The sequence below is a fragment of the Myotis lucifugus genome, unplaced genomic scaffold (genome assembly GCF_000147115.1).
Source record: "Myotis lucifugus unplaced genomic scaffold, Myoluc2.0 scaffold_4, whole genome shotgun sequence".
NCBI lineage: Eukaryota > Metazoa > Chordata > Mammalia > Chiroptera > Vespertilionidae > Myotis > Myotis lucifugus.
In genome coordinates, this window is record NW_005871052.1 from 1,020,358 (window position 1) to 1,047,101 (window position 26,744).

Below are 26,744 nucleotides of genomic sequence, written 5' to 3' on the forward strand. Positions count from 1 at the left end.
TTATATCCTGCTACATTACCAAATTCATTTATTAAATCGAGGAGGTTTTTGGTGGAGTCTTTGTTTTTCTATTTACAATATCATGACATCTTCAAATAATGACAATCTTACTTCCTCCTTTCCAATTTGGAAAAGAAAAGGAAGAAGAGAAGAAAAAAAGTTGATGCGGCATTTGTTTCAGCAGAGTTTAGTGCCCCATTGGAGCTCCTTTTGGATACTGCTCTTCTGATGACTGAGGCTGACTGTTCTGTCTGCCAGTTCTGGGCTTTCCATGAGGTACTTAGCTGCAATCTTAATCACTCAAAAGTGTGTTTCTGAAAGGGTTTTAGGGAAGGGAGGTGCTGTTCAGATTTCAGGAAATGTAGTTGGTATGTTTCCCTGACCCAGATCTATACCTCTGCAAGTTGCCTTAAATATTGCTCTGCCCTGCATGGGCAGAGGTCTTTGTATACAGTCCAGAGGATCAGATGGAAACCTGGAGTTTCTATCAGCTGTCTGGTGTGGGGCAAATGCCAGTCGTATAATTTGATGATCTAATTCCCGTCTTCCTGTAATCTGCTACTTATTCATTCCAATGTGATTTTTATTTCTGCTATGGCACTTATCATTTCTGACTAGTCATTTCTCATAGTTTCTATATCTTTTCTCATGCTGTTGATCATCCTTGTAATCATTATTCTGAACTCTATATTTGATAATTTGCTTATCTCCATTTCATTTAACTCTTCTGGAGAATTTTCTTGTTCTTTCTTTTGCGGCTTGTTTTTTGGGGGTTTTATGGTTTTGTTTGTTTTGGGGGTTTTTTTGGGGCTGCCTATTTGGGTTTACTAGTATTTCTATGTACTAGTTAGATGTGCTACGATTTCCAGTTTTTTTTAAGGGTTTCTGGTGCAGGTCAGTGTCAGATGCTGTTTGTGACTAGCCCTTAGTACCCTGTTTGGAGCTATCAGTGATCCGCAGCTTGTGGCTCTCGCTGCTGGGGCTGGGAGCATTAGAAAAAGACCAAGATGGCCCTAACTGGTTTGGCTCAGTGGATAGAGTGTCAGCCTGCAGACTCAAGGGTCCCAGGTTTGATTCCAGTCATGGGCATGTACCTTGGTTGCGGGAACATACCCAGTGGGGAGTGTGTAGGAGGCAGCTAGCTGATCGATGTTTCTCCTCATTGATGTTTCCAACTCTCTATCTCTATCCTTTCCTCTCTGTAAAAAAAATCAATAAAATATATTTAAAAAAAAAAGAAAAAGAAAAAGACCAAGATGCACATCTAGGTGTGGTTTTCTTAGCCCTAGATCCAGAAGCAAATCAGGTGAAGACTCAAAGCACCCAGAGATCTCTTTCTGCAAGCTGGTTATTATTTTCAGTCTTGTAATGAGCCTTAGGCTGTAGACACAGCAAGGCATAAACTCCACAGGGTGGGGCGAGAGGTTTTCTAATCGGTGGGGCAATTGCACCCCCCCCCCCAAGGCAAAAGCTGTCTTGTTAAACTTCTACCTGAGAAAAATGTCCTCTGCAATATTGGGGAATGACAGCATAGGAAATCAGGCAGTTGCCCTCCAGACTCTATCCATAGAGCCACCAAACCTGGATTCTCCTCACACAGCTCTCGTCCACTCTGCCCTCCCTCTGCTGGAGCCCAAGGTGAGTAGCTGCCCATGAAATTTTGTGCATTGGCCCTTTAAGAGGGTGCCTGCATTTCCAGCTGTCTCTCCCTGGCAGTCAGATACCCCACTGCCTTTCACAGCCAGGTGTTATGTGGGCACCTTTCTCAGTTCTGGTGCTCTGGGCTGGGAAGCCCAGCTTGGGGTTTAGACCCCAGAGTTCCCAGCGGGAACCCCCCACAGCTGAGATATCCATCTGGAACTTCAGCTGCTGTCTGTGGGAGCCCAGCTAGACCTTTAGCAGCATCTCCGCACTTCCTACCAATCTCTATGTGGTCTCCATTTTCCGTCCTTGGTCATCAGGGTTCTCTCCAGCTAGTCTTCAGTTGGTTATTCAGGATAGTTTTTTCTGTATTTTAGTTGTAATTTCAGTTTAGGCCTGGGAGAGTGTCATTGTAGCTTCACTTAATCTGCCACCATCTTGAGGTCCGACAAGAGCATTTTTAAAACTCTCTTTTTTCTCCTTTTTGGGTCTCTCTGCTCTCTCTTGTCACACTGCCTGTCAAACTTGTATTGACATAGATGTACTGGAGAAGCTGCTTCTTCAAAGTAATTGTTGACTTCAGAAACGTTCAAAGATGTAGAGAATTTTTTAAATATATTTTATTGATTTTTTTACAGAGAGGAAGGGAGAGGGATAGAGAGTTAGAAACATTGATCAGCTGCCTCCTGCACACCCTCCACTGGGGATGTGCCCGCAACCAAGGTACATGCCCTGACCGGAATCGAACCCGGGACCTTTCAGTCCGCAGGCTGACGCTCTATCCACTGAGCCAAACCGGTTAGGGCTGTAGAGAATTTTTTAAGAGTTTGAGCCAAATTGACAACATGCGCCTAGGAGCATGATCTCAAATTCCCCTCTAACCCTTTTTAGTACGTATCAAATACGGTGTCTCAAATAATAGTTAATACATATTGTTCCATAATTTTATAGGTGACTGGTGAACAAGATTAGCAGAAAGGTAGAATATCTTGTAGCTGATGTCCTGGGTAAAATTTGAAGTTTTCAAGCACATGAAATTTACCTTTCATGTTCTAATGTGCCATTGTATTATTCTAAATTTCTAAATGGAAAAACTCTTAATTTCCTTTTTGTTCTATACTAGAAGAAATTATTACCTAACCTCATCTATCCTAACTTAACCATGCCACTAAAATGATAGAATTTAGACAGACAGTAGGAATATTGTGCCATGATTAAAGAATGCCAGTTTTTCTACTATAAATTTATATTTTATTTAATCTGATTATGAAATATTTTGATGATATATGAGAAACTACAGAGAGTAACATAAAGACTACCATGTAGCCAATCACAGTTTTGTCAGACCTTAACATTTCATTTTTCCATATTTGCGTTCTCTCTCTCCCTATATATATTTAAGCTTAACTTCATTGATGAAAGTATTACAGATGTCTCCTTTTTCCCACATTGAAACCCAATATCCTGTACCCGCCACCCCCAGGCCTTCACCACACTATTATCTGTGTCCATAGGTTATGTATATATGCATATGTGCATATATGTTCCTTTGTTAATCTCTTCCCACCCCATTCCCTCTGTAATTCGTAAGTCTGTTCCAAGAAACTGAGCAGTTAAAACCTTCAGTGTAACTTCACTCTCTCTCTTTCCAATGATAACTACTATACTAAATTTAGTGTTTATAATTTCCCTCAGTGTTTGTATACTTTTACTACATATATATGTATATATAAATGATATATAACATTTTGCATATACAATTTTGAAACTTTTTAATAAATTATATTACTCTAGAACAGTGATTTTTCAACATCTGTGCTGCACAAATTTTATTTTATTTTTCTTAATCTTACAGGTTTTTAAAAAATTTTTCTTTCAGAAAGTTATTTAATTTATTTTTAAATTTATTGGACTGACATTGGTAGACATGATCATATAGGTTTCAGGTGTGTGTTTCTATGTTACAATATCTGTATATTGCACCCTGTGCCCACCACCCAAAGTCAAATCCTCTCCTGTCACAATATATTACGACCCCCTTTTCCCCCCACCCCCTTCCCTCTGGCAACCATCACAATGCTGTTTGTATTCATGAGTTTCAGTTTTATATCCCACATATGAGTGAAATCATATGGTTCTTAGCTTTTTCTGACTGAATTATTGCATTTAGCATAATAGTTCTCAAGGTGCATCCATGTTATTGCAAATAGCGCTATTTTATCCTTTCTTATGGCTGAGTAGTATTCCAGTGTGTATATGTACGACATCTTCTTTATCTAGTTCTTTATTGCAGGACACTTTGGTTGCTACCATGTCTTGGCCACCATGAATAATTGTCTTGGTTGCAATGAACATAGTGTTGCATATATCTTTACAAATACATGATTTTGAATTTTTCATGTATATACCAAAGAGAGGGATTGCTGGGTCCTGTGGTAGCTCTATTCTCAATCTTTTGAGGCTTCACCAGATTGCTTTCATAGTGGTTGTACCAGTCTACATTCCCACCAACAGTGAATGAGAGTTCCCTTTATTGAACAACCTCTCCAACACTTGTTATTGCTTATCTTGTAGATAATGGCCATTCTAACAGGTGTTAGGTGGTATCTCATTGTAGTTTTGATTTGCATTTCCCTAATAGCCAGTGAGGTTGAACGTCTTTTCATATATCTATTGGCTGTTTGTGTGTCTTGTTGGGTGAGGTGAATTTTCAGGTGCTGCCCACTTTTTGATTGTTTGGTGTTGTTTGTTTAGTGTTGATATTTATATCTTTGGAAATTAAACCTTTGTAGGAGCTACTATTTACAAATATCATCTCCCATCTGGTTGTCTGCCTCTTTGTTTTGTTGTCAGTTTCTTTTGCAATGCAGAAGCTTTTTAGTTTGATATAGTCCCATTCATTTACTTTTGCCTTTACTTCCCCTGCCTTTGCGGTCAAGTTCATAAAATGTTATCTTTTACCAAGATCCATAAGTTTGGTACCTATATTTTCTTCTATGTAACTTATTATTTTGGGTCTTATATTTAGGTCTTTGATCCATTTTGAATTAATTTTTGCACATGGGGACAAACTGTAATCCAGTTTCATTCATTTGCATGTGGCTTTCAAGTTTTCCCAGCACCATTTACTGAAGAGACTATCTTTACTCCATGGTGTGTTTCTGGCTCCTTTGTTGAAATTATCTGTCCATATACATGTGGTTTTATAGCTGGGCTTTCTATTTTGTTCCATGGATCTGTGTGTCTTGTTTCTCTGCCAGTACCATGCTGTTTGATTACCGTAGTTCTATAGTATAATTTGAAGTCAGGTAGTGTGATTCCCTCCAGCTTTGTTATTTTTTTCTTAGGATTGTTTTGCTATACAGATTCTTTTTTGGTTCCATTCAAATCTGATGATTTCTTGTTCTATTTCTTTTAAAAATGAGATTGGGATTTTTATAGGGATTGCGTTAAATCTATATATTGCTTTGGGTAATATGGCCACTTTAACTATGTTGATTCTTCCAATCCATGAACACAGAATATTTTTCCATTTTGTTGTGTCTTTTTCAATCTCTTTTAATAATGTTTTGTAATTTTCAGTTTATAGGTCTTTTATGTTCTTTATTAAGTTTATTCCTAGGTATTTTATTCCTTTGGTTGCAATTGCAAAAAGAATTTTGGTTTATCTGTCTAGAGCTGTCATTGGAATATTAAGGTCCCCAACTATGATTAGGTTTTGCTCTGTTTCTTCCTTTAATTTCTGATTAGTGGTTTTATATATTTCAGTGCTCCCTGGTTAGGAGCATATATATTAAGAATTGTTATGTTTTCTTGATGTAGTGCCCCCTGTGTCATTATAAAGTATCCATCTTTGTCTCATGTTATCACTGTTATCTTGAAATCTTTTTTATGGATTTTATTTGCTTGGAGAATCATTTTCTACCCTTTTACTTTGAATGTACCTTTGTCTTTGCAGCTTAGATGTGTTTCTTGTAGGCAGCATATGGTTGGGTTAGTTTTGTTGATCCACTCTTTCTACTCTGTGCCTCTTTATTGGTGAATTCAGACCATTTACATTTAGGGTAATTATTGATGTCTGAGAATTTCCTAAAGCTGTTGTATCTTTGTTTACTGGTAGCTCTGTATCTGCATTGGTTATTTTCCTTTGTGTATCTGTATGTTGTTCTTATTTTTTGGTATTGTATACTTCTATCCTCTGTTTCCTCTTTTTTTAAGCTATGTTTCCTGGTTTGTCAGTTTTTGTGTATGGTTACCATTAGGTTTATAAAAAATAAACTTGCATATATATACCGTAGTTTGTTTTTCTTTTGAGTGCATCTGATCTTCATTCTCCTTGGCCAGTTCAGAACTTTACCCCCTCACCTTTTATGTTTTTGTTGTCACAGATTATCCCTGTTCAGGCTGTAAGTTTTCTGGTGATCTTACTCTTAGTGTTGTGACCTTATATTATCTGTTTTGGGTTGAATAACTCCCTTGAGTATTTCTTGAAATGGAGGTTTTCTGTTGATAAAATACCTCACAGCTTTTGCATGTCTGGGGAAATGTTTATTTTTCCTTCATATTTGAAGGATGATTTTGGTGATTATATTATTCATGGCTGGTAATTTCTCTCTTTCAGATGTTTGAATATTTGGTTCCACTCTCTTCTGGCTTGTAGAATTTCTGGTGAGAAGTCAGATGAAATTCTGATGGGTTTTTCTTTGTAGGTCATTTCCTTCTTTTCCCAGGCTGCTTTGAAAATTTTTTCTTTGTCATTAAATTTTGACAATTTTTATACAAAGTGCCTTGGAGAGGGCCTCTTTGGATAGAGGTAGCTAGGTGTTCTGTTTGCTTCTTGGATTTGAGGATCTAGTTCTTTCCATAGGTTTGGGAAATTCTTAACCCTTATTTGTTTGAGTAGACTCTCTGTTCCTTGCTCTCTCTCTTCCTCCTCCAGAATGCCTATTATTCTATTATTGCTTTTTCTGATGGGGTCAGATAGTTCTTGTAGAGTTCTTTCATTTTTCTTTATGTTCAGGTCTCTTTTTCCCTCTGCATCATTTCTAGATTCCTATCTTTGATATCACTAATTATTTCCTCCATCTGGTTGGCTCTGTTTTCTATGCTCAGTAGTTCACTCATAATCTTCTTAATTGCATGCTTCATTTCCAGGATTTCCGTTTGGTTCTTTTTTAAAGTTTCAATCTCTTTAGTATAGTACTCATTTTGTTCATTGATTTGTTTTCTGAGTGCAATGAATTGCCTGTCTGCATTTTCTCACATCACATTGAGTATTTTCAAAACTGAAACCTTGAATCTCTGTTATTTATATCACATATTTCCATGTGTCCCAGACTGCTTTCAGGATATTTTTCATTTTCTTTCTGATCATCCTCGTTATCATGGTTATTCATGGTAGTTGATGTTCTTTGCCTATGTATTTATATCCATCTATATTAATGACAGCAGCTTCCTCTGAAGAGGTCTTTCTACTATTTTCCAGTAGATGGTGCTAAATCACAAGATTTTTTAAAATTTTTTTTTTTTACACCTGGGGCTATCCCAGTCTTGACCTCCATGGCTTTTGTAAGACAGTACAGCTGAGCTCCTTGGGGTTTATCTTGCCCTCATTGTAATGGTGATCCCTGACCTCCATGGGGTCCCCCTCCAAGCACTCCAACTGAGGATCAGTCACAGAAGGAAACAGCAGTTCTACTGCAATAACTCTTGGTTTACAGGTAATATATTCCTCAACCCAACTCCAGGGGCAATGGAAGGAGAGATTTGGGAATCCACGCGCAAGCAGGGCTCTTTGGCTCCATTTCTTTGTCTGAAACATCACCACCAGGCCTAACAGCAGAATACTGCAAGGCAGAACCTCATGCTGTGTCAGGTGTCTGCTGGCTCAGTCACCATTCACTCTGCTCGCCCTGCTGGACTGCCCCCTGCAGCTCTCTGTTCCTCCCAGTGGAATTAAGCACCTGCTACCACTGGCTTCCTCCCCTCTCCAGGCTTAGCCTTGAGCTCCGGGCTGCAGGGCTGTGTCTTTGTGCTGTCTGCACTTTCCTTCCTTTGCATCTCCCCCTATATTCTCAGTTGCCCGCCTTTAGATGTTTCAGTGTGTGGGTTTCTTAGGCATGCTTCTGTATTGAGCAGGGAATTCTTTGTTGAATTCTAGTTGGTTACTAGTTGACATTTCATGGGGAGAGGCCAAGGGGCTCTCTCATGCTGCCATTCCTCTGACGTCACTCAAGAATTTTTCAAACATGCCATAAACTGACTATTTAATCAAGGGCACTGTCCTCTTTTGCCTTAGATTGTCAAACAAAAAAAATGACAACAGCCAATCAACAATAGTCATCCAATGTGAATGAATCAAAATTATACCTATTTTGGTCAGATTGGCAAAAAATATATTTTTTGGTGTGTCACGAAATTTCAGTAATTAGTTTATATGTGCCATGAAATGAAAAAGGTTGAAAATTTCTACCCTGGACATATTCTTCTCCAGCTTGCTTTATCATTCAATTTTTTGTGATTTTGCCATTTATTCATGTTGATAGATTGGGCTGTAATTTATTCATTTAAATTGCTTACAGTATTCCATTGTACAATGTGAGAGGTTAAATCAACTGTACAGTTATGGGGTGCAGTTGCAAGAAATCTGCCCTCACTTCTGACACCAACTGCAAGTGTGGGGAATTCTCCAAAACCCTCTCAGGTTCAGTAGCTCATTAGAAGAACTCCAAGGACTCACTAAAGGCTGTTACACTTACAGTTATGCTTTATTACAGGGAATGGGTATTGATTGAAAACAGTCAAGGGAACAAGTGCATTGGATGGAGTATAGGGGTGTTCCAGAAGTGGAGATTCCAGTTTTTCTCTCCCCTTGTATTCAGGACAGTGTTACCCTTCTGGTATTGATGTGTAATAGTATGCACAGAGCATGGTCAACCAGGGACGTTCGCCTGAGCTTCAGTGTTCAGAGTTTTTATTTGAATTCCATCACTCAGGCTTGACTGATGGCCCATGGGGTTGATCTCAGTCTCCATCTTCACTGGAAAGTGACTGATGATACCACATGACCCAAAGCCTCCAACCTAAATCACACTGTTGGTTTTTCTGGCATGGCTAGACCCCATCCTAAAACTGTCTAGTGTGGTCATTTTATTAGACTGTCTGATGACCCAAGGCACTCCTTTCAGACTTGGCATTTCTGGGACTTAGAGTTGACTTTCCAGAAGCTGAGGACTAATGCAAGACCTCTTTGTGGACCAGGTTAAATTCTTTATTACACATATGAACATAGCACATTTTATTTTGTCCACTTTCCTGTTGATGGATATTTGTTAACAGATGCTTATGTAATTCTTATTTTGTGCCAGACACTGTTTATCTTCTTTATAAATATTAACTCACTTAATCCCCAGAAGAATCTTCTATGAGATAAATGCTATCATTCTCATCTTACAGATGAGAAAATGGGCTACAGAGAGCTAAGTACCTTGTTAAAGGTGAAACAGCCAGTAGATGGAACACTTCGGACATGAACTCAAGCAGTCAGAATCTTTCCTCATAAAAATTATGTTATGCTGTCTAAAAGCAATGTAGCAACAAATATTTTTATACCATCTTCTGGTATCCTATATAATAAAAGCCTAATATGCTAAGTGTCCGGTCGATAGGTCAACCATTCAACCAATCAAAGCATAATATGCTAATGATATGCTAAGGCTACTCAACTGCTCACTATGACATGCACTGACCACCAGGGGGCAGACAGTCGACCAGTTGCTATGACAGGCACTGACCACCAGGGGGAAGGCGCTCCAACCGGTAGGTTAGCTTGCTGCTGGGATCCGGCAGATCAGTACTGAGCAAGATGGGCTGGACACGCCCTGGAGCCCTCCTGTGGTCCCTCCCCGGCTGGCCAACCTCCCACATCTCTCCCTGGCCTCGATCATGCACCGACGGGGTCCCTTGTCCTGGCCTGCACCCTCTTGCAATCTGGGACCCCTCAGGGGATGTCGGAGAACCAGTTTTGGCCTGATTCCACAGGGGTAGCACCGCTCAGCCAGAAGCTGGGCTCACGGCTGGTGAGTGCAGCGGCAGTGGCGGGAGCCTCTCCTGCCTCTGTGCAGCGCTAAGGATGTCCAACTGCAGCCATCAGTTAGACAACCCCCGAGGGCTCCCAGACTGTGAGAGGGCCCAGGCTGGACTTAGGAACCCCCTGAGTGCACGGATTTCATGCACCAAGCCTCTAGTATATGTATAATAGGTTTTGTAATAGTTACCCTATCAGTAGAATTGCTGCACTGTAGATGTGTACATCTTCAACTTTACTTGATACTTCCAAATTGTTATTCAAACTGATATTTTAAAAAACTATTTTTAAGATATTTGTACATATCATTCCTAGTCTGTGGCTTTTCTTTTCACTTTCTTTGTTGTCCAGATGTTTATAACTTTACGGTATTCCATTTTCTCAAAAATTTTCCCTAAAAAGTACCCTTTTTTAAATTAATTAATTAATTTATTTATTTATTACCTTTTGACATTTTATTTTACTATTTTCCTTTTTAAAATCTTTATTGTTGATAATATTACATGTCCCCCTTTTTCCCCTATTAACCCCTTGTAGCCTTCATCCACCCCCCTCCCACCCCAGTTCTTCACTACACTATTGTCTGTGTCCATGGGTTATGCGGATATGCATACAAGTTCTTTGGTTGATCTCTTCCCACTCATCCACCCACCCCTGCCTTCCCTCTGAGATTCGACAGTCTGTTCTATGCTTCTATGTCTTTGTATCTCTTTTGTTCATCAGTTTATTTCATTAGAATCCACATATAAGTGAGATCATGTGATACATGTCTTTCTCTCACTGGCTTATTACACTTAGCATAACACTCTACAGGTCCTTCCATGATGTCACAAAGGGTAAGAGATCCTTCTTTTTTACTGCTGCATAGCATTCCATGGTGTAAATGAGTGTTTTTATTATAGTCAATTTCTAATTTCATTCCATTGTAATCTGAGAAGATACTTCATATGATTTTAATCTTCTTGAACGTGTAGAGACTTGTTTTGTGTTCTAGCATGTGGTCTATCTTTGAGAATGACCCATGTGAACTTGAGAAGAAAGTATATTCTGCAGTTTTGAGGTGAAATGTTTTATAAATGTCAATTAAATCCATCTGATCCAGTGTGTCATTTAGAGTCACTGTTTCCTTGTTGATTTTTTATTTGGAAGGTCTATCCAATGAAGTCATTGGGGTGTTGAGGTCCCATACTATGACTGTACTGCTGTCGATCTCTCCCTTAAAGTCCTCCAGAAGTTTGTTTTTTTTTTGTTTTTGGTTTTTTTTGTGTGTGTTTTTTTTTAATGTATTTAGGTCCTCCTATATTTGGTGCATATATGTTTACCAGGGTTATATCCTCTTGTTGGATAGATCCCTTTAGTATTTTGTAGTGACCTTTATTGTCTCCTGTATTGGCCTTCATTTTGAAGTCTATTTTGTCAGATATGAGTATTGCTATGCCAGCTTTTTGTTTGTTTCCATTTGCATGGATTATTTTTTTCCATCCCTTCACTCTCATCCTGTGTGAGTCTTTTGTTCTTAGGTGGGTCTCTTTAGACAGCATATATTTGAGTCATGTTTTCATATTCATTCATCCACTCCATGTCTTTGAAGCATTTAATCTGTTTACATTTAATATTATTATTGATAGGTAGTTATTTATTGCCATTTTAATTATTTATGCCTATATTTCTCTCTATTTCTTCTTATTATTACAGCAGTTCCTTTAGCATTTCTTGCAGTGCTGGTTTGGTGGCACTAAACTTCTTTAACCTTTTTTTTTTGTCTGGCAAGCTTTTTATTTCACCATCTATTTTGAATGATGGCTTTCTTGGATATAGTAATCTTGGTTTCAGATCCTTGCTTTTCATTACCTTGAATACTTCATGCCATTCCCTTCTGGCCTGTTAAGTTCCTGATGAAAAATCAGCTGACAGCCTTATGGGAGCTCCTTTCTAGGTAACAGGTTGCTTTTCTCTTGTTTCCTTTAAGATTCTCTCTTTGTCTTTAATTTTTGGCATTTTAATTATGATGTGTCTGGGCATGGGTCTGTTTGGGTTCTTCTTGCTTGGGACTCTGTGCCTCCTGAACTTGTGTGACTTTTTCCTTTACCATGTCAGGGAAGTTTTCTGGCATTATTATTTTCAAACACGTTCTCTATCACTTGCTCATTTTCTTACTCTCCTGGCACCTATTATGAGGATATTGTTACATTTCATGTTATCCCACAGCTCCCTTAAACTGTCCTCCTGATTTTTAATTGTTTTTCTTTTTGGTTCTCTGATTGAGTGATTTTTTTCTACCCTGTCTTCTAATTCACTGATCTGATCCTCAGTTTCCCCTAATCTGCTGTGTATTCCTTCCACTGTGTTCTTCATTAGTGGTATATAATTCTTCCTAGTTACTATATCTTTTCTCATGCTGTTGGGCATCCTTGCCATCATTATTCTGAACTTTATGTTTGATAAATTTCTTATCTTTATTTCATTTATCTCTTCTGGAGAATTCTCTTGTTCTTTCATTTTGGCTGCCTGTTTGGGTTTTTGCCTATGTATTAGGTAAATCTACTATGACTTCCAATTTCTAGTCTAGGACAACATCAGATGCTGTTTATAACTGGCTCTGAGTACCCTGTTTGAAGGTATCAGCAATCCACATCTTTGTAGCTCCTTCTGCTGGGGCTGAGTGCCTTTGGAAAGAACCAAGATGTTCACCAAGGTCTTCTTTTTGTAGCCCCAGCCAGAGATTCATAGCCTCCAGAGACCCATCTGTACCTGCAGTCTGATTGTTATTCAGTCTTGAATAGCCTCTGGCTATGGACCATAGGCTAGAAGGAGAGGTTTTTCCAACAGGATGGAGCAGTAGCTTCTCCCTGCAGGCTGATTGTTATCCTCAGTCTTTTAAGGGCCTTTGAAATGCCACAGAGTGGGGCAAGGGTTTTTTCCAATAGGATTGGGCAATTGTGTGTCCCCCACCTCCCGCCAGGCAAAAGCCACCTGGATAGTTAAAGGTCCACTGGAGAAATATTTTTTTCTAATGTATAAGGGAATGACTCAGCACAGGAAACCAGGGTGTCTGCCTTCCAAGTTCTAACCCTAGCAGCCCCAACCCTGGCTTCTGCTCACACTGCTCCAGTCCACTCTGCCCTTCCTTTGCCCTCCTTCTGCCAAAGCCCAAGGTGAGTGGCTGCACACAGAATTTTGTGCATTGGTCTTTTAAGAGACTGCCTGCATTTTGAGTCCTCTCTCCCTGGCACACAGCACCCCTGCTGCTTTTCACAGCCAGATGTTCTGTAGGCAACTTTCTCAGTTCTGATGCTCTGGGCTTGGAGCCCACCTTGAGGTTTAGACACAAGAATTCTTAGTGGGAACCCCCCACAGCTGAGATATCCCTCTGGAACTTAAGTTCCTGCCTGTGAGAGCCTGGCCAGCCTTTTGCACCTCCGCACTTCCTACCAGTCTCTATGTGGTCTCCACTTTCTGTCCTTGGTTATAGTGGTTCTCTCCAGCTAGTAATCAGTTGATTATTCAGGATGGTTTTTCTGTATTTTAGTTGTAATTCTAGTTTGGGCCTAGGAACATGTCACTGTAGCTGTCACTTACTCTGCCACCATTGTGGAATCTGGGCCATTTTTTTTCTATATTTTTAATGATTTTTATTTTTGTATCTTTTTAAAGAAATATTTTTGTTGAGCCCCCAAATATATCTGCCTATATTTTTTTCTAGAAGTTTCCCCTTTTATATTTATGCCTGTCATCTACCTGGATTTGATTCTGAATATGGTGTAAAACAGGGATATAATTATTTTCTCTATATTGTCTCAAAACCAGTTTTCCAGTAGTACATTCTTTCTCCACTAGTCTGCAATTCCACTGCTGTCATGATCATGTCTGTATACTTATGCATCTTTTATTAGTGTGCTATTGCTGACATAACAAATTTCCACAAACTTAGTAGCTTAAAACAAAATGAATTTGTTATAGTTCTAGGGTCAGAGGTCTAAATTGGGTAGGTAGGGCTGCATTCCTCTTGGGGCTTTAAGGGAGAATCTGGTTCTTGCCTTTTCTAGCTCTTAAAGGCTCCCTGCATTCCTTGCCTTGTTACCCTCTTCCAGCAATGGTATCAGTTTAAATCTCTGCTTCCATCTTTAGAGCTTCTCTGACTTTGAGCACCCAGCTTCCTTTTTAAGTATCTTTCTAATGACATTGCTTCCACTGGGATAATCGAGTTAATTTCCCTTTCTCTAGAAAGTTAATTTTCTACATTGCATCTCCTGGGATAATCAGGTTAATTTCCTTTTCTCAAGATACTTAATTTGGTTTCTCTTGCTTTGTAAAGGAACATATCCACAGGTTTCAGAGATTAGAATGTGAACATCATTGGTGATGGCATTATTCAGCCTACCACAACCTTCTTTCCATTATTCTTAGGTTTTTAACTCATCCCTTTTAAGGATACTCATAGCCTCTGTCTGATAGTTCTATGATCTGAATACAGTTGTCGAGAGTCTAATCCTCCTGTTTGTCATGTCTGTTAATTCTCACTCAGGATAAGATATGTTTCTTCATCTGTTGTATAATTTTAGATTATAAACTCATTGTAAGGGGACTCAATTTGTGGCAATCTCACTTGGCCTGGGTTGAGATAATATTGCTTCCACCAAGACTCCGGGGGTACTACTGACCCAGAGCCACTTTTCATGCTATTTTATTTGTCAAGGTTTCTTGGGTAACGTAGTAATGTAATTTCACACCCTCAAACTGTGTGAGGGCAGACTACTGGTTATAAATATAGAGGTAATCTTCCTCCACCCATGGCTTTAGAGGAAACATTTTTTGTTTGTTTTCTCCCTCTTGTAGTAAGTAATTTTTCCCTAGATCACTCTTTTACTGAGGTGTAGTCCTTTAAGGATCCAGACATTATGAGAGAATATTTACTTTCCTATTACCTGCCTTGTTTGGAACCCAAGACCTCTCCTTTCCCTTGGTGGGCATTAAAACACAAACCATTCGTGAGATAGGCTAACTCCTTAGAGCTTCTCCAGCATTAACTCATGTGCTTACTGCTCTAATTTCAGTTCTCTGTTTAGTTTTTGCTTACTTTTATGGTAAGCAAAATCACCAGGAGTCCCCCAGAGTCTTCCCTGCTTGTTTTCTCCTTAAGACTTCTCTGTTATCACTTCTGTTGTAGGGGGTATCTCATACATCACCTCTTGAGACTATTTGTAGCCTGTATTTCTTAGGTAGTTGGTAGCTGGTTTGGGTAGAGGGAGGAGGGTAATAGTTGAGCTTTCTTAGGGATACTTTTGGTTTGGTCACAATTCTAGGTTTCCACAATGTATTATTAGCAGTAGGACTTCTGTTGTGTCAAAATATCACTAATCTTATTTCTGAAATATTCTTAATACCATGATAGAGAAAATAACAAATTATCAAGGTGCTTTTTCTGTAAGACCAGTTATTAAATGTAAGATACTTAAAAAATAATGTTACTTTAATTTTCAACTCAATAATCGTAATTCTCATCTTCCTATTCTCTTCTAGGATGTGTGCTGTATTTGGTGGAATATATTGTCTTCGCCATTCAGTGCAGTGCCTTGTTGTGGACAAAGAATCCAGAAAGTAAGGATGATATAAGTTACCTTCCTATAGTTACACCCCAAGCACAGGTGAAAAATGCTAAAGTCAATTTTTAAAAAATGATTCTTCAAAGATCCTCCTTGGTGTTAATAACATATCAACCTTGATTAAAAGTAATTTGTGTTTAGATCCTCCAGAACAAGGAAAGTGAGTTCAGAATATAGAAACTAAATTAATTTCCCTGCAATATGACTATAGCTCCTGATCATCCAAGCTTGGAAGACAAATCATTTCAGCTGCCGGGGGTGGGTGATGAGTGATTTTAGTTTTCCTTGTGGCCTTACCTCCTCTAATTGATTTTCATCAGATGACAACAAAGCCTCTGTTATTGCATTTTTAAAAATGGAGCTCACCTAAAGACTCATCAGATTAATCTCTGCTGATAATGCATGTCACTCCAAAAGAAAAAAAAACTTTAATGAGTTTTTAGGTAGATTGTTGTCATAAACTATGCTGCCCTGTTATCTGAGGATAAAATCTTTTACAACCACATCAGGCCTGCAGGCTGGTTTAGGATTGAAATAAGAATATACCTGCTTTTTTTTATAAAGCGGAGGATCATTTATCTGTGCATTTTTATATTTAAATAACATTTTTTCTGGGATTTATTATTTAGATACTAAGATATGCTCTTATCTGAATTACACTAAGTAAATAGTCTTCGATTATTATCTTTTACCTTAAAACTTACGTGAGTCAATTGGATCAAATTTTAGGATCTGTTTAAACTTTCCTTTTTGTTATGTGTTCTTAAGAATATACTGACATGTATCTTTTATATAACTTTTTATGGGTATATAAAGAAATTGTTCTTCATTCCCATTTTGGATGCCTTTTATTTTTTTTCTCTTGCCTGATTACTCTGGCTAGGACATCCAGTGCTACGTTGAATAACAATGGTGAGAGAGGACATCCCTGTCTTGTTCCTGATCTTAGAGGAAAAGCTTTCAGTTTTTCCCCATTGAGTATGATATTAGCTGAGGATTTGTCATATACTGCCTTTATTTTGTTGAGGCACTTTCCTTCTGTACCCATTTTATTGAGTGTTTTAAACATAAATGGATGTTGTATCTTATCAAATTCTTTTTCTGCATCTATTGATACAGTTGTATGATTTTTATCCTTTGTTGTGTTAATGTGTTGTATTACATTAATCGATTTGCATATACCATCCTTGTGCCTCTGCAGTGAACCCTACTTGATCATGATATATTATTTTTAAATTGTTGTATTCAATTTGATAATATTTTGTTTAGGGTTTTTGCATCTGTATTCGTCAGAGATATTGGTCTGCAGTTTTTGTGTGTATGTGTGTTATCCTTGCTGGGTTTTGGTATCAGGATTATGTTGGTCTTATAAAATGTGTTAGGAAGTACTGCCTCTTCTTCAATATTTTGGAAGAGTTTGAATAAAGAATAGGTATCAAATCTTTGACTGTTTGGTAGAATTCACTAGTGAAGCCATCTGGTTTTTAACTTTTATTTGTTGGGAGGTTTTTGATGATTGTTTCAATTTCCTCACTATTGATAAGTCTACTTAGGTTTTCCAGGTCTTCATAATTCAGTCTAGGAGGGTTATATATTTCTAGTAACTCATCCATTTCTTCTATGTCAGGGGTGGGCAACCTTTTTGTGAGTGCATGCCAAAACCAGCAAAATCTCTGACTCAAAATTCTTCTGCATGCCAACCCTAATTTTTGAGAACATGTTACGCCTACTTGATATCTCTTAAGGTGCATGTATGTGAAGAACCCTGAAGAAATAATAAAAGTCATTCGAGCAACAAAAACACAGTATATGATGATGAAAAATACATTTATTTTTTAAATGTATACATGTACATTGATAGTCCGACAGAAAACTTTGACTCCGTTTGATATTATCAGTGGGACTTTTGCTGCTGCATCACTGATGACAGAGATTTTACACTAGTTTATATTTCGTGACCTTCAGAGATATGCATCAGCTACTACTTTCATCCGTCAGGCTACTCCTATTATGAGACTTAACAAAATTCATCACTGAGAACAAAGATTCACAAGTGTATGTGGATGAAACCAAAACACTGGTCGGATCTAGGAAGGCAGGGAGAGTTAAGGCATAGAAATTGCTCTTCCCCTCTCTCGTCAATCCATGTCTATGGTCTTTAAGATAACTTGTTATGTAAAATTATTTATTTATCTAAGATGCACCTACATTGAAAATAAAAAAGTCGATATTAAGAAAAAATTGTAAATGGAAGATTATAAGAGAGGGTTTTGCGTGCCAGCAAAAGTTACAAAAGTTACTGTCGTGCCATGTTTGGCACGCGTGCCAGGGGTTGCCCACCCCTGTTCTAGGTTATTGGATTTGGTTGCATGGTATTCTTGTATCATCCTTTGTATTTCAGTGATGTCTACAGTAACTTTCTCTTTAATTTCTGGTTTTGTTTATTAAGTGTCTTTTCTCACTTTTCCTTAGTGAGTCTAGAAATGCTTTGTAAATTTTATTAATCTTTTCAAAGAATACATTTATTGCCATTTTATTGTTCATATTTTTCTTTATTTTCTTCTTCTTTTTAAAAAAGACCCTTTAACATTGGTAGTGATGAACTCCTTTACTTTTTTCTGTCTGCTAAGCTCTTTAAATATCATTCACTTCTAAATGATAGCTTTGCTGGATAGAGTAATCTTGGCTATAGGTCCTTGCTTTTCCTCACTTTGAATATTTCTTGTCAATCCCTTTTGGCCTTCAAAGTTTCTTTTTAGAAATCAACTGACATTCTTATGGGACCTCCCTTGTAGGTAACTAACTGCTTTTCTCTTGCTGCTTTTAAGACTGTCTCTTTGTCTTTAACCTTTGGCATTTTAATTATGAGGTGCCTTGGTATGGGCATCTTTGGGTTCCTCTTGTTTCAGACTCTCTGTGCTTCCTGTACTTGTATGTCTTTTTCCTTCACCAGATTAGGGAAGTTTTCTGTCATTATTTTTTCAAATAAGTTTTAAATTTCTTGCTCTTTCTCTTCTCCTTCCTGCACTCCCATTATGAAAATGTTTTGGTATGCTTGTAGTTGCTCCAGAGACTCCTTACACTATTTTCATTTTTTTGAAATCTTTTCTCTTTTTTTGCAGTTCTGATTGGGTGTTTTTTTTTTCTTCCTTATATTCCAAATAGCCAATTTGATTCTCGGCTTCATCTATTCTCCCTGTCATTTATTCTTCATTTCATCTAGTGTATCCTTCATTTCTGATTAGTCCCTTTTTTAATGCTGTTGAGGTTCTAAGTTCATTGAGAATCCTTATAACCAGTGTTTTGAACTCTGTCTTTAGTAGATTGCTTGTCTGCATTATTTTTAGTGCTTTTTCTGGAGTTTGTTCTTTTCTTTCATTTGTGATGTGATTCTTTGTCTCCTCATTTTGGTAGCCTCCTGTATTTGTTTCTACGTATTAGGTAGAGCTGATACATCACCTAGGCTTGGTATAATGGGCTAAGGTAGTCGGTGTTCTGTATGGTCCAGTGGCTGGCACAGCCTCCCTGATCACCTAAGCTGGGTAATCAAAGTGCACCCCCCTCCATGTAGACTTACACTCTCCTCTTGTTGAGCCTTGATTACTGTTGGCACATCAATGAGAGGGATTTACCCCAAGCTGATCAGCTGCAAGGACTGACTGCGACTACCAAACTCCTACCATTGTGGAGGATTAGCTTTGCAGGGACCCACCCCACAGAGCAGGACTGCTTTAGCAGGGTTCTGGTACCCACTGAGTCCGTCCCTTGAGTGTATCACTTGTGGAGGTAGTTGGATGGTGCTTCTATGTGGTCTGAAACTGTCCACTGGGTGTACTGTCTCTGGGGACTCCTAGAAGGTACACGCCAAGGTCAGCCACTGCCTGTGTTTTGCCCAGGGCTCCCCAGCATGAGCTACAAAGTGATCTATAGATGGTTGCTACTTGTGCTTGGCTTGAAGGTGCCCATGAGTGGCCACTTAGCAAGAGGCATGGGTTGTGCTGAAGCCAAATGCTGCTTGTTTGGGAGATTTTAAGAAAATATGAAACATGAGCCATGACAGGCCATTCCTATGGAAAAGCCACAGGAGACACCTTGGGTGGGCCTAAATATTGGCTGGAGTAGGCCTCAGAGATTACCAGGGCAGGACAAAAAGCGTGAGCCAAGTTGATGGAGTCTCAGATATGGCTCCTGCCTGTGGGCTCTGTGGTGGAAGGACTCATCAAAGGAACAGTGGCCTCTGCAGTACTTTGGTCTTATTAACCAATGTTACCCCAATACATTTTATAAACAGAAATAAAAAAAAAATAATTGTTCATCCAGAACATACCTTAATATCTTAATATCTTGAACAAACATGTTAAGTTTAAAACCGTTTTTTTCATGTTACAATAATTGTCTGTAGTCTAAGCAGCATAAAATGTTTATCTTCGTATAGACTAGTTAGAGTATACTAACTAGTATTTTAAGATATGGTGGAGAAAAAAGTCAACTCTAGAACATGTAATTTTTAGATAGTGAATTTGCTTTAGAAAAATAAGTGTAACATAAAATAGAGACATGATCTAAAGGGTTTTAAAATACATTTAGCACTTTAACAAAAAGGTACTACATAAATTAAACAAGAAAAAATCTGTCCCTGAAAGCCTAGGATATTCATATATTGGCTCATGAAGAGCTCTGTGGAGATTCATGAAGGAATAGTTGTCTTTATAGCTTTTAGAGGTCATTTTTCTTCATGTTTTCATTTTGAAGCATGAGTGTGTGCCCCATGATGGAAAGTCAGATAATGAATTGCTTGTTTAGTGTTTATTTACTTAGATCCTTGTACCTTTTTTTGGGCACCATTCCAGTCCCACATGTTACTCTTAGTGACATGAATTTGCATGAATCTTGTTTGTCTTTAAAAAAATGGATATGTTAGTACAGTAATAGCATTTGTTGAACAAAGGCTACATTTACCTCAATTTTTACTTCGTTTTTATCATAAGCTGTGAACATTATAACTCTACTTTGTGCTCTGCTACAGATTTCAGTTGCAACAGATGGATGAGAGCTGAGGGTTTAAAAACCAAAGTTGGGTAGTTTTCAAATTTTAATGTGCTGTAGGATCACCAGATAAACTTGTAAAAAACACCATGTGGATTTTTGAACCTCACCCATGGGGAGTGAAATTGGATAATGTGCTTAGAGTACAGCCAGGGCATTTTCAGTTTTAAGGTACAGGCCAAGTTAATCTAATGTAATTGCTCTTTAGACGACACTGAAAAACACTGATCTGTAAAGTAGAGTTCGGGATCAAGCCTATGGTACTGTGTTTCATGATGGACTGGGGTCTCTGGGTCTTAATTCATTCTAAACCCACATCAAGGTGAACCTTCCAGAACTACTGGCATTAAGTCTGATTTTTAAATAGCAGACAGACTGCTAGTGATTTAACATTTCTTTTATAACTTCATAGAAAGACCTCGAACATAACAACTGTCTAACAGCTCTTAAGGCATGTATGGTCAGGTAGCCCTTGAATGAGAGAAGACCTGAAACTTCATTACTGCCATGAATGACAGTGGACAAGTCACTCTAAGCCAGTATTTTATCTGTAAGATGGGTTAGGTGGATTCCCCAAGTCTCCTCCCAGATATGACATGCTTTCATTGAGCTAACTGAAAGTACCTAGAAAGTACTTAGTTTTTTCTCAACATTTAGAAATAAATTATCTTCAAGTGTTTTATATGCCCAAATGTAGGCCTTACTTGCATATTGGGTAATATTCAGTCCCAGTTAGAAATTTTTTAAAAATTAACAACTGTATGTGTCTACTTTTATGGGTATAAATGGAATAACAAAATGTCTACTTATGCTATTCATTCAATCATTTTATTAGAACTCTAGTTTTCTAATGAATATATTTTTGTTATTCATATTGATTGTTTAAGATACAGACATTTTGGATTCTAGATATGATTTTCTTATTGGAAATTTATTCCAAGCCATGACATTTATTTCTTTAATAGTAGGTCAGTTTTAAAAATTTTACCTGCATTCATAATGTTCATGATATCTACAATATTCTCACTATACTGAATTGTTTAAGTGATCTTCATAAGTTTTATTTGAGAGACAATTAATACTTGAAAATTATAAATTCATACCATCCTAATATATAAAAACCCTGGTTCGTATCAGCCAGTAACAACCTAAGCTCAACCAACCTGAAGTCAGTCCTGTAGTCAGCACTTCTGCTGCAGGTGCGGTGCCCCAGCACTGACTGCTGAGGGGTCTGCGAATCAGAGCCAGAGAGAGGCGTCGAGAGGCAGGGTCTGATCCGTTGCCTCTGTGGCAGCTTTTGATCAGCACTTGCCTCTCTCTCTCCCAGTCTGGCCAGCAGCCGCACCTCCATTTCTCTCCAGGCCTCCACCGGGGCTGCTGATCAGCCCCGCCTTTCTAATCAGGCCCCATTGATAGGCCCAGAGATGCTGACTGGCATAGGAACTGACCAATCAGAACCAAATGTGGGTGCTGTGAAGAACCAATGGCTGCGTAGGAGGTGGAGCTTCTGATGCTGACTGGTATAGACACAGACCAATCAGAACCAAATCTGGGTGCTGTGGGGAGCTAATGGTTGCCTAGGAGGTGGAGCTTCTGTTGCTGACTGGCATAGAAACTGACCATTCAGAACCAAATCTGCGTGCTGTGGGGAGCCAATGGCTGCGTAGGAGACAGAGCTTTTGACGCTGTCTGGCATAAGAACTGACCAATCAGAACCAAATGTGGGTGCTGTGAAGAACCAATGGCTGCCTAGGAGGCGGAGCTTTTGACGTTGCTTGGCATAGGAACCCACCAATCGGAACCAAATGTGGGTGCTGTGAAGAACCAATGGTTGCCTAGGAGGCAGAGCTTCTGGTGCTGACTGGCATAGACCCAGACCAATCAGAACCAAATCTGGGTGCTGTGGGAACCAATGGCTGCCTATCACCCACTATACTCACTATTATGTGTGAAATGAATGAGGAGCTTTTGACGCTGATTGGCATAGAAACTGACCAATCAGAACCAAATTGGCCAGCAGAGGAGGCCAGTTGGGGGCAAGATCAAGCCTGTAGGGGAGGGCCATTGGGGGCAAGATCAGGTCAGCAGGGGAGGGCAGTTGGGGGCAACCAGGCCAGCAGGAGGAGGGCAGTTGGGGGTGAGATCAGGCCTGCAGGGGAGGGCCATTGGGGGCAAGATCAGGCCAACAGGGGAGGACCATTAGGGGCGAGATCAGGCCAGCAGGGGAGAGCAGTTGGGGGCAAATGGGCTGGCAGTGGAGGGCAGTTAAGGGCGATCAGACAGGCAGGCAGGTGAGCAGTTAGGAGCCAGTAGTCCCAGATTGCGAGAGGGATGTCAGACTGCCTGTAGGATCGGGACTAAACTGGCAGTCGGACATCCCCCAAGGGGTCCCCAATTAGTGAGGGTGCAGGCTGGGCTGAGGGAACCTTCCGCCCTCCATGCACGAATTTCATGCACTGGGCCTCTAGTCACTAATAATTACCAAATTTATCTAAAGCTAGCATTGATTGAAGTTAACTCAGGCTAATGTATCTTTCCCAAACACCCAAACACTACTTTGTTATTACTAATCAAATATTTGAGAGAGCTACCGGTAATAAGGGGTATTTTGTAAGGACTTAATGTAAAATGAGGGATAATTTCTTGAGGGAAAAACCTTGAAAACATATTTGGGCATACATAGCATATATTTCTTTTTAAGGAATCAGGTTGCCTCAAACCACTGCTTATTCTAGGTGTAATTAGGTTATTAGTCAAGGAATCTGCGAAGATTTACATTTATCGCCTATGGCCTTAGATTGTTTTTCTTTCCCTATTTTTCTATGTGGAGCACTTGACATTTCTCCCCTTTGGTGTAGTTAAGAGCTACTCATGCCTCAGGTCTAAGATCTAAGTTTATTTCCTGCTCCCATGGATTAGATCAGTACCCTCTGTCAGCCCCTAAGTTAGGTCCCTTTGTATGATTGTTTTTAAGTTTCCTGTAAAAAAAGGCAGGATCTCACAACTATATCTCCAGAACCAGAGCAGGTTCCTATCACCCACTATACTCACTATTATGTGTGAAATGAATGAGTGAATGAATGAATGCTAAAGACTGATACTGTTTTTGTGCTTCTCTTTTAACCTCCATTGAGGAAAGCAAATGGAAACATAAATGATCATAGCATTGTGATTAATTTGGTGATTATACATTAAAGTATTGTATAAACTTTGAGAGAAGAAATATGGACTATGTAACCAAATGAATACTTATTTTCAGCTAAAACTTATTTTTCATTTTTGCTTAATTTTGTTTTCTTGAGATCTACATTGACTGTGCACTCTTTGCTATATTGTGTATTGGCTCTGCTCTCTTAATTTTCAGAGGTATCAGACATAGGTATCAGTAGTTCTTTTCTATACCCTCTCACTAAATTCTAATACTGAACCCCTCTGTTGACTATTTTTGGAAACACTGAATGTTCTTATTGAGCAGCTTTCTTTTCCTTTGCAGCTGTGCTGACCATGTAAAACTCCTGTAAATTAGATTTGGTCATTTAGCAATACAGTATTTGATATTAGGGTAAGGTGTGGATAACCTTGGACCAGATATATCTGTAATCAATAGCCTGAATATAATTACTTCAGCTAGTGTTCCTTGGGTACTTCAGCTCTCTCAATTACTCGATTTCCTCCTATGACTATTTCTTGGAGATATCTTTTTTTGATGTCAGGAATGACTATACCTTTCCTGTATATTTGTAAGTTAGTAGTGAATAGTAAGTTAGTAATTCTGGCAGTGGTTTGGAAGAAACACTGATAGAAAGAGGTTCTTTACCTCCTAAATGAGAGATTCTGTATATTTATTTCTGCCTCTACACTGTTCACATAAATGGAATACTTCCATCATTATCTATCCACCCATTTAGCCATCCATGCAACAATTATTAGTTATTTTCTGTGTGCCAGGCACTGGGGACACAGCAGAGAACAAGTCATGGACTTTAGAGTCTATCGGGGGTCATTAAAGAACAAACAAATTATGGAGATAATTACACAATGAGATCTGTTCAATATGCAGATCTGACTCTGTCCCTCCCTGTGTAAAAAGTTTCAGTATCTTTATAGCACTTCAGAATAAAGTTTAAGACCATTTTACATGACATGTGAAGCTTAGGGAACTTGTCTTTGCCTGCCTCTCTAAGCTCATCTCTCTTCTCCCTCCAGCATCCACTTCCATTTTATTGTCAATCAATACTGAAATGCTTGTGGTTTCTTGTACTTCTCTTTCTTGCCTCTGTACCCCTGCACATACTGCCTTTCTACCTGCAGTGTTCTCCTTATTTGCTTGCTTAACTGTTTTTCATACTTCAAAAACAGCTACCCTCAGTTGGGTACTCCCCTGCATCCTCATCTCTTATCAATGGATTTGGGCGTCCTATCTAATAAAGAGGGAATATGCTAATTGACCCTCATGCTGTCACAAAGATGGTGGAGCCCACAGCCAATAAGGAGGGAATATGCTAATTGACTGCCACACCCTCAAAGATGGCGGTGCCCACAGCCACAAGATGGTGGCGCCCAGTCCCCTCAGTCTCACTGGGGTGGCAGGTGCATGGCAAGGCTGGGCCCACCCCCAGGCAGGCCCGGCTGCTCTGCGAACCTGCCTCCGGAGTCCCCCAGTCCCCTCAGCCCCCCAGCCTCCCAGGGCCGGCCCGAGGTGCAGGCAAGCCTTGGATGACATCTGCCCAGCCACCCAGGGCCGTCCCGAGGCGCAGGCAAGCCTTGGATGGCGGCTGCCCAGCCTCCTAGGGCCGCCCGAGGCTCAGGTAACCAGGGCCGGCCGAGGCTTGCGCTGCCAGTAGTGGCAGCAGCAGAGGTGTGATGGGGGCATCACCTTCCCCTGATCGCCGGGTTGCCTCCCGCCCCTGAGGGTTTCCAGACTGTGAGAGGGGGCAGGCCAGGCTGAGGGACCCCCAACTAAAGTGCATGAATTTTCATGCACCAGGCCTCTAGTTTTCTTAAAATTGCCTTAGAACAGTGGTTGGCACATGATTGTTTTGCCATACATTTATATCAAGCAGATGAGCTACCAACTTGCTAGTAGTCCATTGTCTTACTAGACTAAACAAGAGTCTAAGGCAGTCTCAGTGAAAATGGAGAGAAAAGGTGAGTTTGAAGAAATCTTTATAAGGTAGGATGAAAATTGAATAGCAGATTAGATGTAGAAACAGAGATTCTGAGCTAGAGAAACTGTTAAGTGCTGGTCATGTCATTACCTAAGATAGGGAATTCCAAGAGGTTAAGCAGATGAGGAGCCATGATGAACTCAGTTTGGGGCATGCTAGGTTTAAAAAGCATTTGGAATCTCTCCAGAAAGAAATGGATAATAAATGTTTTAAAATATGGATACAGAGCTTTGGATTGGTCAGAGTAGGTTAATGGAGTTTGAAACTATTGGAATGGATTTTTACCCAAAAGGATGAATGATAAGTGTTTTGGAAAGGTGTCATTGAAGAGGTGGCATGTGAACTAATGTGCTTGAGAAATCGTGGAAGGACATAGTGAGTAGGGAGAATTATTTTGTTTACTTCAGTGATTGGGAATCTTCTGATTTCCTTAATTAATGTTTTTAAAAATTATTTCATATGCGATTTCTGCACTCCTTACCATACAATTAGTTGGGATATTAATTCTGAAGATCATAGTGATGCCTGTTTTAATGTTATTTTTTCTCCTCTGGGCCAAATTCCAGATAAAGAGTTTTTGTCTTGTTGAATGTTTTCTTCCTTATCGCCATTTTGATATTTATTCCCTTGTGTCATTGCACTAAGAATTGAGTAAGTATTGTGATTAGTATTAGAAAGCTCAGCTCTAGAAATGTTTCGCCTGGCTTCAGTGATTCTTATGGTCAGCTTTGTCACTGTGTCCCTGTACTAAGGAACTCCTATTATGCTCCACCTCAATTTACTATTTATGAAGCTCAGTAAGAACCTCAACTAAATCCAAAATGTTGTTAATCTTTAATGGCTTCCTCGGGTTCATGTGAAAGGGGTTGGCGGGAGGGTATTTTAATGTCTCTGGCAGCACTGTTTCATTTGGCTCTTTTCCATTACCTGAATGTCATCTAATTTGTTATATTAATCTTGTAATACAAACTCTAAGTCTAGGTCCCAAGTCAATATTCCTTTCTACATTGTTCTCCCAATTAGGCCAAATATATGACAGTAAGTCAAGTGTCTGAGGGGGAAACAAATCTTATCACTTACTTAAATGTGTCTTGCTTTGAATTGTTCAGGCCTAGAGCCTTAGTGCGTCAGAAGGAGGCTACCAGGTGAGTTGTGTTATTATCATCTACCAGACTGACAGAGCATATGTGACCATAACCT

At 39.3% G+C, this 26,744-nt stretch overlaps 1 protein-coding gene across 1 annotated transcript in view; it reads left to right on the forward strand.

Annotated features, from left to right (window-relative positions):
* The window catches only part of CHM (CHM, Rab escort protein 1), a 245,439-nt gene that overhangs the window by 165,777 nt on the left and 52,918 nt on the right, over window positions 1–26,744 (forward strand). Inside the window, exon 9 of the mRNA XM_006082803.3 lies at window positions 15,248–15,325. Coding sequence (XP_006082865.1) covers window positions 15,248–15,325 — 78 coding nt within the window. The remainder of the gene's footprint in view (window positions 1–15,247; window positions 15,326–26,744) is intronic.